The sequence below is a fragment of the Vanacampus margaritifer genome, chromosome 14 (assembly GCF_051991255.1).
Source record: "Vanacampus margaritifer isolate UIUO_Vmar chromosome 14, RoL_Vmar_1.0, whole genome shotgun sequence".
NCBI lineage: Eukaryota > Metazoa > Chordata > Actinopteri > Syngnathiformes > Syngnathidae > Vanacampus > Vanacampus margaritifer.
This window is the reverse complement of record NC_135445.1, coordinates 18,006,427-18,021,690: the sequence shown is the minus strand read 5'-3', so window position 1 is coordinate 18,021,690 and position 15,264 is coordinate 18,006,427. Positions and strand designations below refer to the sequence as shown.

Sequence of the window (15,264 nt, the reverse complement as noted above, 5' to 3'; positions counted from 1 at the left end):
GCTGAGGGACAAAAAAACACGAGGTAGCTGTTTGACCACGGTGTTGGGCATAACCACTAATCTAGTTTCTATGGATTATCACTCAAGACAGTAAAAGAAGGCCTCTTCACCAAAAGAACACTTAAGCGATATTATCAAAGAGTTTGAACACAAAGTGACAAGGTTTATTGGGCCTTAATACTCAGCTAACAGTGTTAGCAGCTACTAGCAGCAGCATGGGAGGCAGACCAAAAGATGGGATTTTAGAAAACCAAAGAAAAGCACATACTGTATTTATTCAAAATCAACGCAGGCAGATCCAACAATAGACTACAAAAAAAAACTCACTAAAACAGTGAAGAGGAGTTAAATACAATCAGGCTGTGACACAAATGAGACACAAGGAGCTGGTCATAATAACTTTAGAAAGCAGCTGAATGGCTGGCACATAACGAGCAGGATGCCGGAATGGATCCCCAAACATGTCTCTTTTTTGATGATAAGTTATTATTTGTGTTTTTACAGAGAGTCAGGTTCCGGACCAGCCCAGCTCTCTGCATGTTAGGCCGCTTCCCAACAGCATCATCATGTCATGGACTCCTCCTCTCAATCCCAATATCCTGGTACGCGGTTACATCATCGGCTATGGAGTCGGAAGCCCCTATGCAGAGACGGTTCGAGTGGACAGCAAGCAGCGATACTACTCCATCGAAAACTTAGGTGAGAAGAGGGAGGACGGTGACACACCTGGAGATAACGATTATATAGTACTGTATTAAAATTGTGATACAGCACCGATGCAAAAGGCAGAACTAATGCTCTTAGCTCAGCATTCAGCATTGCGGTGACGTCAGAAGGCGGAGTGATTTCAGAGTGCTAACTGCAATAGAACAAACTGTTACTGTACTTCCTGATGAGCTGCTACATTAGCACTTCCAAATATGGGCAAAGTTGGCAACAGGGCTCTGTTGTCCTCACTTGCTGCCCTGTTGTGAACACCAAGAAAACCAAGTGCCGTGTGAAAAGGCTTTAACACATCCTATGGCCGGTAAAGTCTTTGAAAATAAAACCACACTGGTAAAATAGCACAGGGTTACCCTTTGCTACTTTATGCCATTAAAACCATTATATTGATGTACGCCATACACTTGAATCTCATTTAATTCATGTAACGATAAACAGAAATGACTACCACAAACAATATTGTATTGTTGCAAGGTAAGATTTCTAATCAAGAAATGTTGGTTAACTGCAAAAATTATATATATATATATATATTATACTATGGGTAAAAAATGGACCGATCCTCTGCTTGGGTCAATTTGACCTAACTTTGAATCAAGATATGGGTCTTTTAGTGTAAAAACAACTCATAAGTATTGGTCAGGTCAAAAAATGTAGTCATTTTGTGTAAAACAATCCAGAAAGTTGGATTAAATTGGCCCTTAAAGTCGATCGGTCCATTTTTTATCCATAATTGGGTTACTTTTGACCCAGGCATTATTATTAGCCTGAGTTGATGCGTTCATGCTATTTATTAGATGCCATAAAGATTTGAATTTTCTATTTTATCCAATACATTCTTGCTTTGTATTCTGAAGCCTTAGCACTTACCAGGACTAAGACTGCAAAGTAATAGATTTTCACACATTTTAAATGCAATGTTTTAAGTTTCTTCCGTGTTAAATAAACAGTTGTTTGATTTGAATTTTAATGTCACACTCACACACGTGCACGCACAAACAAGGCACGCAAATGTTCATGTTGTTGTTTTTTTCAACATTACAAACCTGAAGGTCTAGTGCTCCAGTGCTTGTAGATGCATATTCTCTCTGTCTGTGCTACTCTCAACTTGCTTCTCTTCTGCTCGCTTTACACCATCAATTAGCTCTGTCACAATTTGGTCTCATTACATGTCTTTATGATACAAAATCTCTATTTCGTAATGTCCTTTTTCCTCTTCATTTTATTCTATAGGAATACACAATAACATTTCAGCACCCCAGTCTATAAATAACATCATTATACTGCTGCAGTTTTGCTTGGTTTTGTTAATTGAAGGTTAGCTCAAAGGGGGTTGAAATTGCCACTCTGACTGTATAACTAACACCAATGCCATGAGTGCATCATTAAAGGATTTCTAAATGTAATACATAATTTTATAGTCTGGTGCAAGTGTAAAAAAACCTGTTGTTTGCGTTTGTTGATACTTATAGCACTATTTTGACAGTATTTGCCTCTAGATTCTAGAAGACTCAACTTGTTGGGGCTTCTCACTTTGATGACGACTTGTTTTTGTTTTCTGTTTTTTTTCCTCCTCATCTTTGGGGGTCTAAATGACATCTTGTGTTGGCATATATCCATGTGTGTGGCCGCTACAAAAAGTACAGCAAAGCTTCTCACAGATGGTGTGTTGTTGAATTTATGTATATGATTTACTCACAGATCGTTTATTATGATGTTGTTTTTTGCTTTTGCAGTCAAAATCCTTTTCTCATTTTCTTTTGTTGTATACATAATTGATTTATTTAATGATTGCACAGATCAGCAACAACAGCCCACTTATCAACAGCAAATATTTAATCAACATTTGTTCTCCCTCTTTGGATAAATCAACCTGCTCATGCCAAGAAGTGCCAATATTGACACAGCAGCCCAGTGTGTTGTGAATTAATTGTGATGATGAAATACTTATTTCATTCTAATCAATAATTTAGAGGAATTTAATAAGAGAGCTGCTTGAGGTGGAAATCATCTCTTCCTTTGCACGCAACAAGCAATTTGCATGCCAAAAAGACGTTAACAAATTGTGCGAATGCTTTTACGCAGATGCAAATTCCCATCTCGGGTCTCTAATGGAACAGTAATGAAAGAGTCATATTGCATGCACACGTTGGATGGAGTCTGCATACAGTATGTACATGGCATTTATAATTCATGGTGATCATTAATGCACGCAGTGAAGCGCTTGGGGAGCAGTGAGGGTGTTTGTTTAACTGATGCAAGTGTGGGATGCTTAACAGAGAACATGCAGCGTCATCACTTCATGAGTGGGGCTCCATAGAAAAAAAACTGCATGACAATCACTATCATAACATGCTTTTGCTGCCATCCCTCAGATGGTTGGAGCAAAGGGAGGGCTTCAAGTATGGCATGTTTCAATTAAGGTTTCACTTTTTTGAGCGATGTTTGATACTACTTTTTCAGATACCGGTACCAAGTACTGATAACACTAGTACTTTTGATAGACACAATCCCCCCTCCCCCAAAAAATGACAGATAATTTTAATGAAAGACCAATATATTCCGATATAGCATTTTTCTTTAAAACTGCATGAAATAAATGGCAATATTCTATTCTTCTAATTTACCGTTTCCATTTCCTGATCGTAAAACAGCCACAAGAGGGCAGCCCATACTGGTATGGGCTGCAGTCGCACAATACTGGTACCTGGTATCGGGACTTGCCCATCCCTAGTAATATAAAAGTGGTTGTGGTTAGGCATGTCATATCACTCCCAGGCATTTTCACTGAAGCAACCCCTTTCGCTCCCGGCTGTTTTACTGGATTTTGACTGATATTGCAATGACCACAGAATATTGTGTTCTATTGCTATACAAACATGGAACCTACTAAAATTAAGATTAGAGTCTCTTTATTCATCAGGAAAAATAAGTATATTTGTATCTGTTTCCGTTTTGCATTGCGTTTAGCATTAGAATATAGCTAAATCTCATCATTATTCACAAATCTGTTAAGAACTGTGGTTGATCTCTTATACTCTGCTGCCACCCGCTGGCCGTTTTGGGTAATAACTACCATTGCTTTAAGCAACCTCTTTATGTCAGAAGCTGTATCAAAGCCTTCTGTATGCTTTAGCATAAAAAAAACAAGCATATAAAAACGTATAAGTATGTTTGTGGGACCATGGCAATATTTAAAATATAAGGTTTTTATATGTTTTTGGGAGGAAATGAGTTAATTGCATACAAAAAGAAACAGCAAATGTGTCTATTTTCTTTCAATTATACTGTAGCACATTACTTTTCATACAAAATGCTGCTTAGTAACGGGAAGGCCCTTTTGACAATGAAGTAGGTAATAGAAACAAGAAAATTGTCCAATTACTAAAACCCTACTTATTTTTTTTACTATTTTTCCAACAGTAATTTGATGGTTTTCATTATAGTTGTCTTTTAATGAATTAATTACCCATTATTTGATCATCAATGTGTACTAATGATTGGTGTATTAAGTTGCTATTGAGAGCAAAATAAATCAAAGCCAGGAAAGCACATTACTTAAATCTTGTTATCCAAAGTGCATAATGAGCTGAATGTCACCTAGAGCTCTGTATTCCTATTTCTGTCTGACAGAGCCAAGCTCACACTATGTGATTTCCCTGAAGGCCTTCAATAACGCTGGAGAAGGAGTTCCTCTGTATGAGAGTGCTGTCACTCGATCTCTGACAGGTAGGATATTTCTAATCACTCTTACTGTGGTGTAGGATTCATTGCATTTTAGCTGTGAAGAAATTTGATGAGAGCCTCGAATGCTGTCAACTAACAGTAGCCTTAATGGCAGTAGCAATTACAAGATCACAGCAACTTAAATGGCATTATAACAGGTACATCACAATCATTAGGTTTTAACATACTTTATTCCTGAAATCTGGCTAATATACTATTTGTTCCTTGACAATTTCTCACTCTTACATTTTGACATTCCAAGAACCATACAATTGTACACTGTCAATTAAAATAAAATGGTAAAAACAAGTCTAGTAACAATTTACTCTATTTTTTAATAACAAGTGTCAACTTATTGCTTTTAATGTTCTTCTCTTTATTCCTTGTTTCCAAACTACAAATTAAGAAGCAGGATTAAATGAATTATAAATATTTTAGTCATTTTTTCTACATCTAGAGGTTCTCTAATCATAAAGCTGTCTGAAACGGTCCTTTACCAGTTTCACAATAGCAACCAGTCTCACAATCACATTAGGAGATACACTTGTGATTTACACTTACTGGATGGAAGGATGATAGAGCTGCAAAGAAAAACCCATTAAGGCCTAAAAGACCTGGCAAACTATGCCTCTAAAACCGACTTTTGAGTCACCCCCAAAAACCTGAAGTTTTCCTGGAAATTCAACAATATTAAAAATAATTGATATCTCAGCTCCTGAAGCAGATAGAAACATAGTTCCAAGAACATTTTAGAGCTTACACCTGTGGCGTTCACACAAACCTAGGTTTATTATTATATACCTTCAATATATATATATATATATTTTTTTTTAAATAAATAAACAAATGTCGCATCTGCGGGTGTATAACTCCAAATATATTTACTTTCAACACTGGAATGTAGTCGTAATAACTTCAGGGGATTGGGGTAAATATTCGTCGTCCATTCCGTTACAAAGCTGTCAAAATTGTCAACATCCTCATTGTCTACATACACATTTCTTAATAGTATGTCACTGTCGACTCGTTACACTGTCGACTCGTGACACTGGTTTGAATTCGTCGTCAATCGCGTAATTTGTTTAATAACTCCCGTGAATCTTTGTCAACCATAAACGCTCGAATACAATTCCAGGACATGCTATTCTGCTGTTGTTAATGGGTTAAAGGCCATCCACCGAACCGCCATAGTCCTTAACATAATTCATTATTTATGATGAACTTTACTCAGGCTTGTAGTATATGCAAGCATTAAAGATGAAAGAACTGGTGGATATCTCTTTCTCACACACAGACACAGTTTTAATATTGCTATGCCAGGACAAGCTGAATCACTTTATAGTGTCTGGGGATTTTTTATTATTATTATTACTATTTTTTATCAGAGCTTTAATAAGCTGGGGGTTTTTTTCAGTGGGAACCTCATTAATATACAGTACTGTCTTGTCCTCACCACACACTCTCTACCGAGACATAGCTTTTTAAAAAGCATTGGCAGGGAAGACGGGGCAGTGGAACAGGTGGGGAGGGACGTTGAATGACCTGAGGGAATGGAGAGATAACATTAAACAGGAAATGGAAAAAGAAACAAGTGAATGCAAAGTTAAAATAGAAAGTGAGCAAAGATTGGCCAAAGAAGAATGGCTGTAAAACAAAGGGGAGGGGAAAGAAAAGAAGGATGGGGAAACAGAACAGGACTGGGGACATGAGCATGGTTAAGAGGAAGTGATGTAGAGAATAATGAGAGATAAGGCAGATGAAAGTCAAAGTAGCAGTAAGAGTGCAGTGTTCATCAGTATTCTGTCCTGACTCAAGCTCTCACGTCTGCCCCAAAGTTGCACACCTCTCTTGCGTATTAAGGTTGATCCATTTGGTTTAAGGTCGAGTCCCAACATGGCAAACATTAGCACAAACATGATGTCATCTTCAAGAACTGATGTTGTCATCATCTGACATCTTGTTGATCAAAATATTTCACTTTCAACTGGTTTAAACCATACAATGTGAAGGCATGTTTCATTATATGGAATTGAATTAACATTAAAAAAAAAACACCTTGCATTTTTTTCAGTAAATGGATATTGTAGCCCCGCTTTTTAATATATATTTTATTCTAAATTTTAAACTAGTGCCTACCTGAAAATATATCTGGCCATGTTAGACTCACGGAGGGAATTGATAAAGGCTATAGATGCATTGTCAGCTCCACACATGGTCAACATTTTTGGTACCCCATTGTTTTTGAAAGAAAACATAACAATAAAATAAAGAAAATAAATGATCATAAGAGTAATAATAAATGGAAAGCTAATTTAAGAAATGAAAAAGAGACATTTCTCTGAACTATGGTTCACAGAATTATAAAAAAAAAGTATCAAACAGGTCTGTACAAAAATGAGGGTACCCCAAGACATTATTAAAAATAATTTGACCATAGGGACATGTTCAACCAAGCTGTGTCCTCTAATTAGCATCATTTCTTGAAACTTGTAAGCAGTAAGTTGGCCTATTGAAAGGGTGAGAAGTTTGATGTCATGGTCTGTACCACACTAAACATGGACAGGAAGTGAAATAATGGTAAAATGGTAAATGGAGTGTACTTATAGTATATAGCACTTTATCTACACCATAAGGAAGGAGAGGAGAAGAACAAAAAGAAGGAGAGCAGAAGGAGAGAGCTATCTCAGGAGATTAGAAAGAAAATTATTTAAAAAAAATGTACAATCATTTTTGTCCAAGCCTCATTCATTAGTTTTTTTGTTTTTTTTTACTAATAATTCTGTTCAACCACAATTCAAAAGCAATGTCTAATTTCCATCGGTTAATATTCATCAAGTTTGTCCTTACTATTACGAATATTACCCCCCCCCCCCCCCACACACACACACTTTCATTATTTTCTTTCATTTACAATCTCTCAATCTTAAATGCATGCTGTACATGTTTTCAAGTGTTTGTACAGTTTTGTAAATTTTTGTATCCAAGTAAGGATGACCTTATGCACTTGCCAGTAAGCAGTGCCCCTCCAATTCAAATTGTCATGGTTGACTTTACTAATGTAGTCTACTCCGTCGATTAGTTTAAAAGAGAGCTGCAGTATAACAAAAAAAAGAAACAAAAACAGGGGCAACTTTTTTAAAAATTTTTTTTATCAAAAAGCATGTAAAGTTTCTTTCTTTACCAATTCAGCTCCATTCTTGAATTATTTGCCCCCATGGGTGGCTGAATGTCCTCCTTCTTGTGTATTTTTAAACTCTGAACTTTTCTATTGCTCTCAGCTTTAAATAAGGACTAGAAATAACCCCAAGATCCAATTAAACTCTGTGAACCTGAACCAGCTTGATGTTTCATAGCTACTTTCTTTGTCTCTGACTGTGTTTCTGATTTCACTAGGTTTGACTGTCCATAGATCTGAGCTAGCAGAGCTGGAATAAGCAGACCATTTTGTATTTTATTCTCCACTGTGCTGTGCTCATTCCAGCTCTATGACGACATCTGTCATAGCGTCTGTTTTATGTTCTGCTTCCTTCAGTGCTCCTCAGTGATGCTGAGAAGTCACATTTATAACTCAGAAAATTTCAGGTTGTGAATGTCAGGAACATATCAGCCTCTGAAGATTCAAATTTGAAACGTGGGTGAAAAAAATACCATAAAATTACAATGCATAAAACATATTCTTAATTGTAATCACTTAGACTTATACCATGCTGCTATATTTTATCTCCCCATGAATACAATTTAAAAAAAGCTCATGTAGAAAATGTTTCTGAGTGCACATGAAGGAAGCATTCTCTCTATCTGAAGACACGGATCCAAACAGATGGGTCATTGGAACAGATGGTTCTTGACTCTTATGATAGCTGGAAAACAATATTGTGTAGGGAAAAAATGTTCATCGTTCATGAGTAAGATCTAATCACCCTCTGAAGTGTTAAGCTTTAAATTTTCTTTTCAAAAGGTTATATTCCAAAACTTATCAAAGAAAAAAAAAGCCTAATTAAAAGTTTTCTGATAATCTACTCTTGCTGTTGTTTGCATATCCTGCAGTTGCTCTCACTGAAGCAGGCGTAGAGCACATTACTTTTCATTCATATCATATTAATATCAAAAAAAAAATATTTGGGGGAAAAAACAACATTACTGTATCTGATGAGTCAATTTTCTTTTGAATGTTAAACTCTACACTGTTAATCAGTGTCTTCAGTACTTCTTCAGTTCTTGCTGATAGTGATAACTATTGTCTCCAAATGTCTTCTTATTATTGTCTTACTCTCCGTAATTGTTTTCTCTCCCTTTTCCCTCTCTCATGCATCCACATCTTGCATCCTTTACTTTTTCCTGACATCTCTACCTATTGCATGTCACTTCCAAATAATCATACATTTCCTTTGATGCCACATATGCTTGATAACAAAAAAATGTGCCTGGCTTACTCATGCATTGTCACACATTAATTACAATTCTTATGTCCTCAATGTACTTTAAACACCTCGGCCATATTACCAACCCCACATCAAATCAGACCCCATTGACCCATCTGAGGATGACCTTTTCCATCTCTTTGATAAATACCCCACTCCCATGCCAGACACCAGCACACCCATGATACCCCCTGTTGGGGTCCAAGCTGTGGCTCTCTCCTCGGACTCAGTCCGTGTTTCGTGGGCTGACAATTCCATGACCAAGAACCAGAAGTCGTCTGAGGTCCGCTACTACTCGGTCAAGTGGAAGACCAGCTACTCCACCAGCGGCAAGTACAAGGTAAACACAGATAGTTGAAGCGCAGAAATTCTCCATTACTTACAATGTAATGTTTTGATAGACTTGAGTTGAAGTGATCAAAACAGACTTGTAATGGCACTAGGATTGGTATAACAGAAAACCCTTTTAAACATTTCCGTCCGTATTTCACATTTGCTGCCAAGGGACTGATCATTGTCGAGTGGAATTGGAATTATTCATGCTTTCTGCAAGCTCATCTGTGGCATAAAGAAAGCTTAGTTGTCCACTTGCTTTGTTTATGGTATTTTCACATCCTATAATTGATTAACAATGGACAGAAAACATTTGTCATACTGATACCACCTTTTGGGCTCCCTTTACAAACCAAAGCGTCTGTACCCTCGTCACTCATTCTTCACAGCTTCACACCAATACATGTGCAAACAGCACCACTAAACAAGTGTATGTTCCCTTTTGTAAGATTTTTTTTTGTAATATAACATAAAAGATAGAATTGTTCATGTAGTAGGGATTTAGGTTATATTATTATTTGATTTCATGGTAGCCTATACTGTGTTTTCCAGTACTGCCATCTATTAACTTGAATTTTTTTTTTTACAATTTCTCAAATGCAGGAGAACAACAAATACAGGCTGTTTTGAATACACCGGAAAAAATCTTAAGAAAGATCATTGGAACGCTTACATTCAATTAAGTGACACAATGTTGAAATTACACTCTCAACTCCTGTCTTGTTGATGAACCAATCAGGAACAAAACAAAAGTTGTACTGGCCTTTTTAAAATTTGATTTTAATGGAAATATTTGGATTGCACATCGCTACTCAAGGGTACTGTACACGGAGAATATCAAGTGAATTTGTGAGCTTGAAAGAACCTTTTGCAAACAGATGAAGCACACAATCTTCTTAAAAAGCAGTTGTAAAGCAAATTCTATGATTTTCTTTTAATTTTGGTAACAATTTGGTTTTGGAAATTCTGCATTTTCTGATGGTGGTCTATTGGCTTTTATTTACCAAACCAACATCAACCAAATGTGACCAAACCGACATCAACCAAATGTGACCGCTGCTTACCGCTTTGTGCCGTCGGCCTGACTATTGGCATGTCATGCCGGAAAAATGACAGAAATACAAACTGCTGCAAATAGACACCGACATCGACTTTTGCGCATGTGTGAGATGTAATACCCCTCCATCCCCCCATCAGCAGCACTAGTCAGTATTCCTCATTGTTAGAAAAAAGGAACAGGAACACTCTTTACGGGGGCAAGATATAAAAATGTAAACAATTCATACTGCTACATTTTTCACTCATGATGTGCTCCCACGCGTAAGACACCCTCAGGCTCTTTACAGAGTATTGTGTAATATAAAATTAAGCCTATCTGGTATGTCCAGTTGTGTCTCCATGTCTTGCTATAGTTTGGCTTTTCATCACTCTATCAACATACCCTTTAACAGTAATGTCATACAATGCCCTTACCCCATGTGCTGATTTGCTAGGTAACAGCCAATCAGAGTAATTAAATGTCACCATGTTCCAATTGGCCAAAAACGCCCCCCTGTGCCAACAGCAGTGACATTAAGGCCCTGTCTCAATACTCGCACCACCACCCTTGTGCCCCGCACTTCCACCCCTGTGCACCGCACTTCCACCCTTGTGCGAGTGTGTAGGATGCCCTTGTTTTCCATGCTATGCCTCGCCCCCTTTGTGCCCTTTGCGTCCTCAGCCAAAGTGTATTACCCACAAAATAGTGGGAAAATGGCGGCATTTTATTATAATTCCTGTGCCTTTTCCAAAAAAAAAAAGTATTTTCAAGTGTACAAAGTATTATTTGCTTTTATCATTTGTATATGTGTTTTATAATAATGATACAAGCTCAGTGGCCTAGTGGTAGAGTGTTTGCCGTGAGACTGAGAGGTTGTGTGTTCAATCCCTGGCCAGGTCATACCAAAGACAATGAAAATGGGACACATTGCTGCCCTGCTTGACACTCACACTTGGTATTGGGGGATTAGATCACCAAATGATTCTTGAGTGCGGCCTCTGCTGCTGCTGCTCACTGCTCCCTCAGGGGATGGGTCAAATGTGGAGAACAAATTTCACCCCACTTTGGTGGGTGTGACAATCAGTGTTATTTTAAACAAAGTTTAAAGTCACCTTCATATTTTGCCCTAGTGCATTTGCCGTACTTCGTGACCTTGTGCGCATGCGTTGCAGGTCCTGCAAGGGCCGCAAATAAATGTATCGCAAATCCAGGCGTGGAGCCATAGCTGCCATCGACAGGGTTTTTTACTTTTGTACTACTTTATTGCAGTTTTTATATGATTTTCAGCAGCAAAATTGCCAAAACAACAAACGCTGCCGCAATGTTTGAACACAGTAGCGCAAGTAGATGACGTCACACGTACTGTCCCAATTCTACGATTTTCTCACGCTTGTAACCTGCGCTCTTAAACACTTTGTGCACCTCAATTACGTGAACACTTCATTGAAGAGCGTAGGGTGTAGCGTGGGTATTGAGACTGGGCCTATGACGGTGCTTTTTACACTAATCAGTCTGCATATACTGACGGCCAGACACTTCCCGACTTCGGACGTTGGATTGGTGTAAATAGGCCTTAGGATGACTGCAGAGTACTGCATGATCTCATCTGTATTATCTTAAAAGTTGCTGGCTGTTATTTTTGACCAGTCAAAAATATTGATATTATATATTTGAACACTAAAGAATGCAGGACAGACATGAGAGTTGGGTGATGTCTCCCTTGCTTCTGATGTTGTAAGAATGCAATCGCTAAAAAAATGTTTATTTGATGTCCAGTCTGCAGACACCACCGCCCTCAGCCATACTGTCACCGGCCTCAAACCAAACACTATGTACGAGTTTGCTGTGATGGTCACCAAAGGTCGGAAATCCAGTACTTGGAGTATGACAGCGCATGCCACCACCTATGAAGCAGGTATATCACATAAATTCCCACATGCATCCACATAGCTAGAAAAAAAAGATTTGTTACCTTTTGAATAATGTTTTGTTGGTCCATAAGAAAGCCTAGCATACTGTAAACTAAATGGCGATGTTATTGTTTATATGAGGATGAGCAATGATATTGACTATATACTCCGGATCAGTACTCCTCAAAGAACTTTTTGGCCATTTTCATAACATTCATTAACCTTGGACCATTAAACCTTATTTGGTCCTTTTAATTCTTACTATGTCACTGTTCACTGTGTACAACATTTTTTCCTCATTTGGAATATACTAACATTTCAATGAAATGAAGAACGCTGAGTGAATCAGACCTCCAAGTTCCCGTATCAAATCATTTATCTGAAAACTCTGACATGGTGCAGCCTCGGGAAGTCTTCCTATCATTCAAATGTTTAATTTGTTTGCCTCCCTGAGAAGTGATTAGTTGTAATAAGGATTAACAGAAACCATAGGTTTGGTGTTGTTCCCCCATACTACCCTGCAGCAACAACATGAGAATTGTCTACTCCACAATGAAACACAGAACTGAGTGAAATCAAAATGTCAAGGTATCCCTTTCAGGGTGTTTACAATCATGTTTGTTGGATTTGTCAGCCAATTAAGCGTGAACGGCATTACCCTGCCAGTTCCCTTGGGGTGTGCTGGAATACATTGACATTCAGAAGGAGCAGATGGACGCAGCGCACTCACTCCCTGCAGTGGTCCACCGGCTCTGCACATACTCTCATAAAACACACACACTGATCACATCTATGCATTTTTGCATCTCATCCCATGTATTCAGAATTGTTATTAGTGTGACTACCTGTAGTAATCTGAATGTATAATAAAAAAAAATATTCCTGCGATAATTTTCTAATGTTGCGATGGTGATGACATTGCATACACAGAGTTAACGTCTCATTCATTTTCTCTCTCTCTCTCTCTCTCTCTATATATATATATATATATATATATTTTTTTTTTTTAAGAGCTCAGTATTGCTTTTTTTTTATTCTAGTAAAATTTTGTAATGGCCGAGTCCAACAACTGGAACCAGTTAGCCATAGGTTTAAATGGAATCATTGAGAAAAAATAATTTATTTTGGGTAAAACTTTCATTTTAATGGTGGCTATTTGTCCTATTAGAGAAATAGTCTCATTCATTTTCTAAAAAGGCCTGGGTTCCACATTTCATAAACGATGCTATGAAATTAGGACCGTATTAATCTGTCACTGTTGGTGTATGTTACCTTGGCCACATATACAATACAAAAGAAAGTGACTTTCGGCTCATCGGGGGTCATCAGTGTACCGCAGTGAGTCAAGATGTTTGGCACAGTTTTTACACTGAATGTCCTTCTTGATGGTAAATGGTACTTTATTTACCACCTTACAAGGCCCTCAAAGCGCTTTACATTCGACTACTCCTTCACCTACTGACGACACAGCATCAGGAGCAACTGGTGGCTCAGTATCTTGCTCAAAGATACTTTAACGTGGTCACAATGGCATGGGATCAAACTCACAACCTCTGGGTTTGGAGATGACCACTATACGACTGAGCCACGCCGATCCATGATGCACCTCAATGTTTTTTTGTTTCGTTATTATCCAGGCTTGAGACAGGCAGTAGCTGGATATTGGGGTACTGACCAGTAATCAAAACTATATCAACTGCAGGAAAGGCAGCAGCATGCACCACTACACTACCAGTGCACCTGATATGCAATATAGTGCAAAATTATTATTAATAGAACTTTGCTCTAACAACACTATACTAGTGTACTGTAGATTGATAACATCCATTAGTAAACAATTACTGTTGACTGGCAGGGGATGCAAAACAACATAATTATAGCAATTCTTGATTATTTTAATGACACCACGCAGAAAATTATGTTCTCACCATAGCTACAGGGATATCACAAGTAATTAGGTCAAACAATGTAAGAAATCTGCAGTATCACCAGCTCAGTGGCCTAGTAGTATAGAGTGTCTGCCCTGAGACTGGGAGGTTGTGGGTTCAAGCCCTGGCCGGGTCATAACAAAGTATATCAAAATGAAACCCATTGCTACCCTGCTTGACACTCAGTATTAAGGGTTCGAATTAGTTTTTTGTTTTATCACCAAATGGTTCAAGAGCGAGGCTCCTGCTGCTGCTCACCGCTCCCTCAGGGAATGGGTCAAATGCAGAAAGCACATTTCGCCCCCACTTAGGTGGGGGTGACAATCAGTGATACTTTAACTTTTGTCTTTTTTCACAGATCTGTTTGCATTTAGTGAAGGGATCAAATTTTGTTTTCTGAACGCCACATTAAAATTAATTCATCACACTCATAGCAAGCAATGGAGGGGTAAAAAGTGTACTTTTATTAAAACTTGATTAAAACTAGGATATCAATGATTTGAGCAGTGGCAGGTTTTTCTCATTAATCTAAAATCATTCAGGTATGTGTCTCCTTACAACGACTATTGCAATACTCGCTTCACCAAACTTAACTCATTAGAACTTCAGTAGACCTTCTTCAATTATATCCAAAAGTCTAAATGCCCTTCACTCCTCTTCTGTCATCCTTGCACTTGCCCTTTGTTAATTTTAGGATTCAGGACAAAATTTTAGCAATCACTTACATTGCTCACTATGGTCATGCTCCTCCATACTTGGGGGCTCTGGTGTTATTTTGTTGTGCTGTTAGGTCACTGAAATCGGCTGATGGCCTTTTACTCACTGTCCCTCAAACAAGATTAAAAACTACACAGACACAGAGCCTTGCAGTCGATTTGACCCAAATTGTAGAATGCACTTGTTGTTGCCACTCCGGTTAACATTTTTTTAAAAAGCAATTAACATATTGGCTTAGGCAGGATTTTATTATTATTATTATTATTTTTAGAATATTAAGGTTGTACGCTGTATACAGAGGTCAAAAGGCAACAATTGTTTTTTTTTAATACACTTTGTATGAACATTGTCTGAGTAAAGGGCATGAAGACCAAGTACATTTGGCCCTCATTCAAGTTCATAACGTGAATATGAATATATGCAGCAATTTAAAAATGGATTGGTCTGCCACCTTCATACTGTATGAC

General features: G+C 37.9%; 1 protein-coding gene across 3 annotated transcripts in view; it reads left to right on the top strand.

Annotated features, from left to right (window-relative positions):
- Nucleotides 1-15,264, top strand: part of dcc (DCC netrin 1 receptor) — a 360,471-nt gene that overhangs the window by 271,142 nt on the left and 74,065 nt on the right. For all 3 annotated transcript variants that reach the window (XR_013296680.1, XM_077586110.1, XM_077586111.1), the window contains exons 15-18: nucleotides 505-699; nucleotides 4,357-4,452; nucleotides 8,972-9,210; nucleotides 12,019-12,157. Coding sequence is in view for 2 of the 3 variants with exons in the window: in XM_077586110.1 (XP_077442236.1) it covers nucleotides 505-699; nucleotides 4,357-4,452; nucleotides 8,972-9,210; nucleotides 12,019-12,157 (669 nt within the window). In the remaining variant the exon portion in view is untranslated. The remainder of the gene's footprint in view (nucleotides 1-504; nucleotides 700-4,356; nucleotides 4,453-8,971; nucleotides 9,211-12,018; nucleotides 12,158-15,264) is intronic.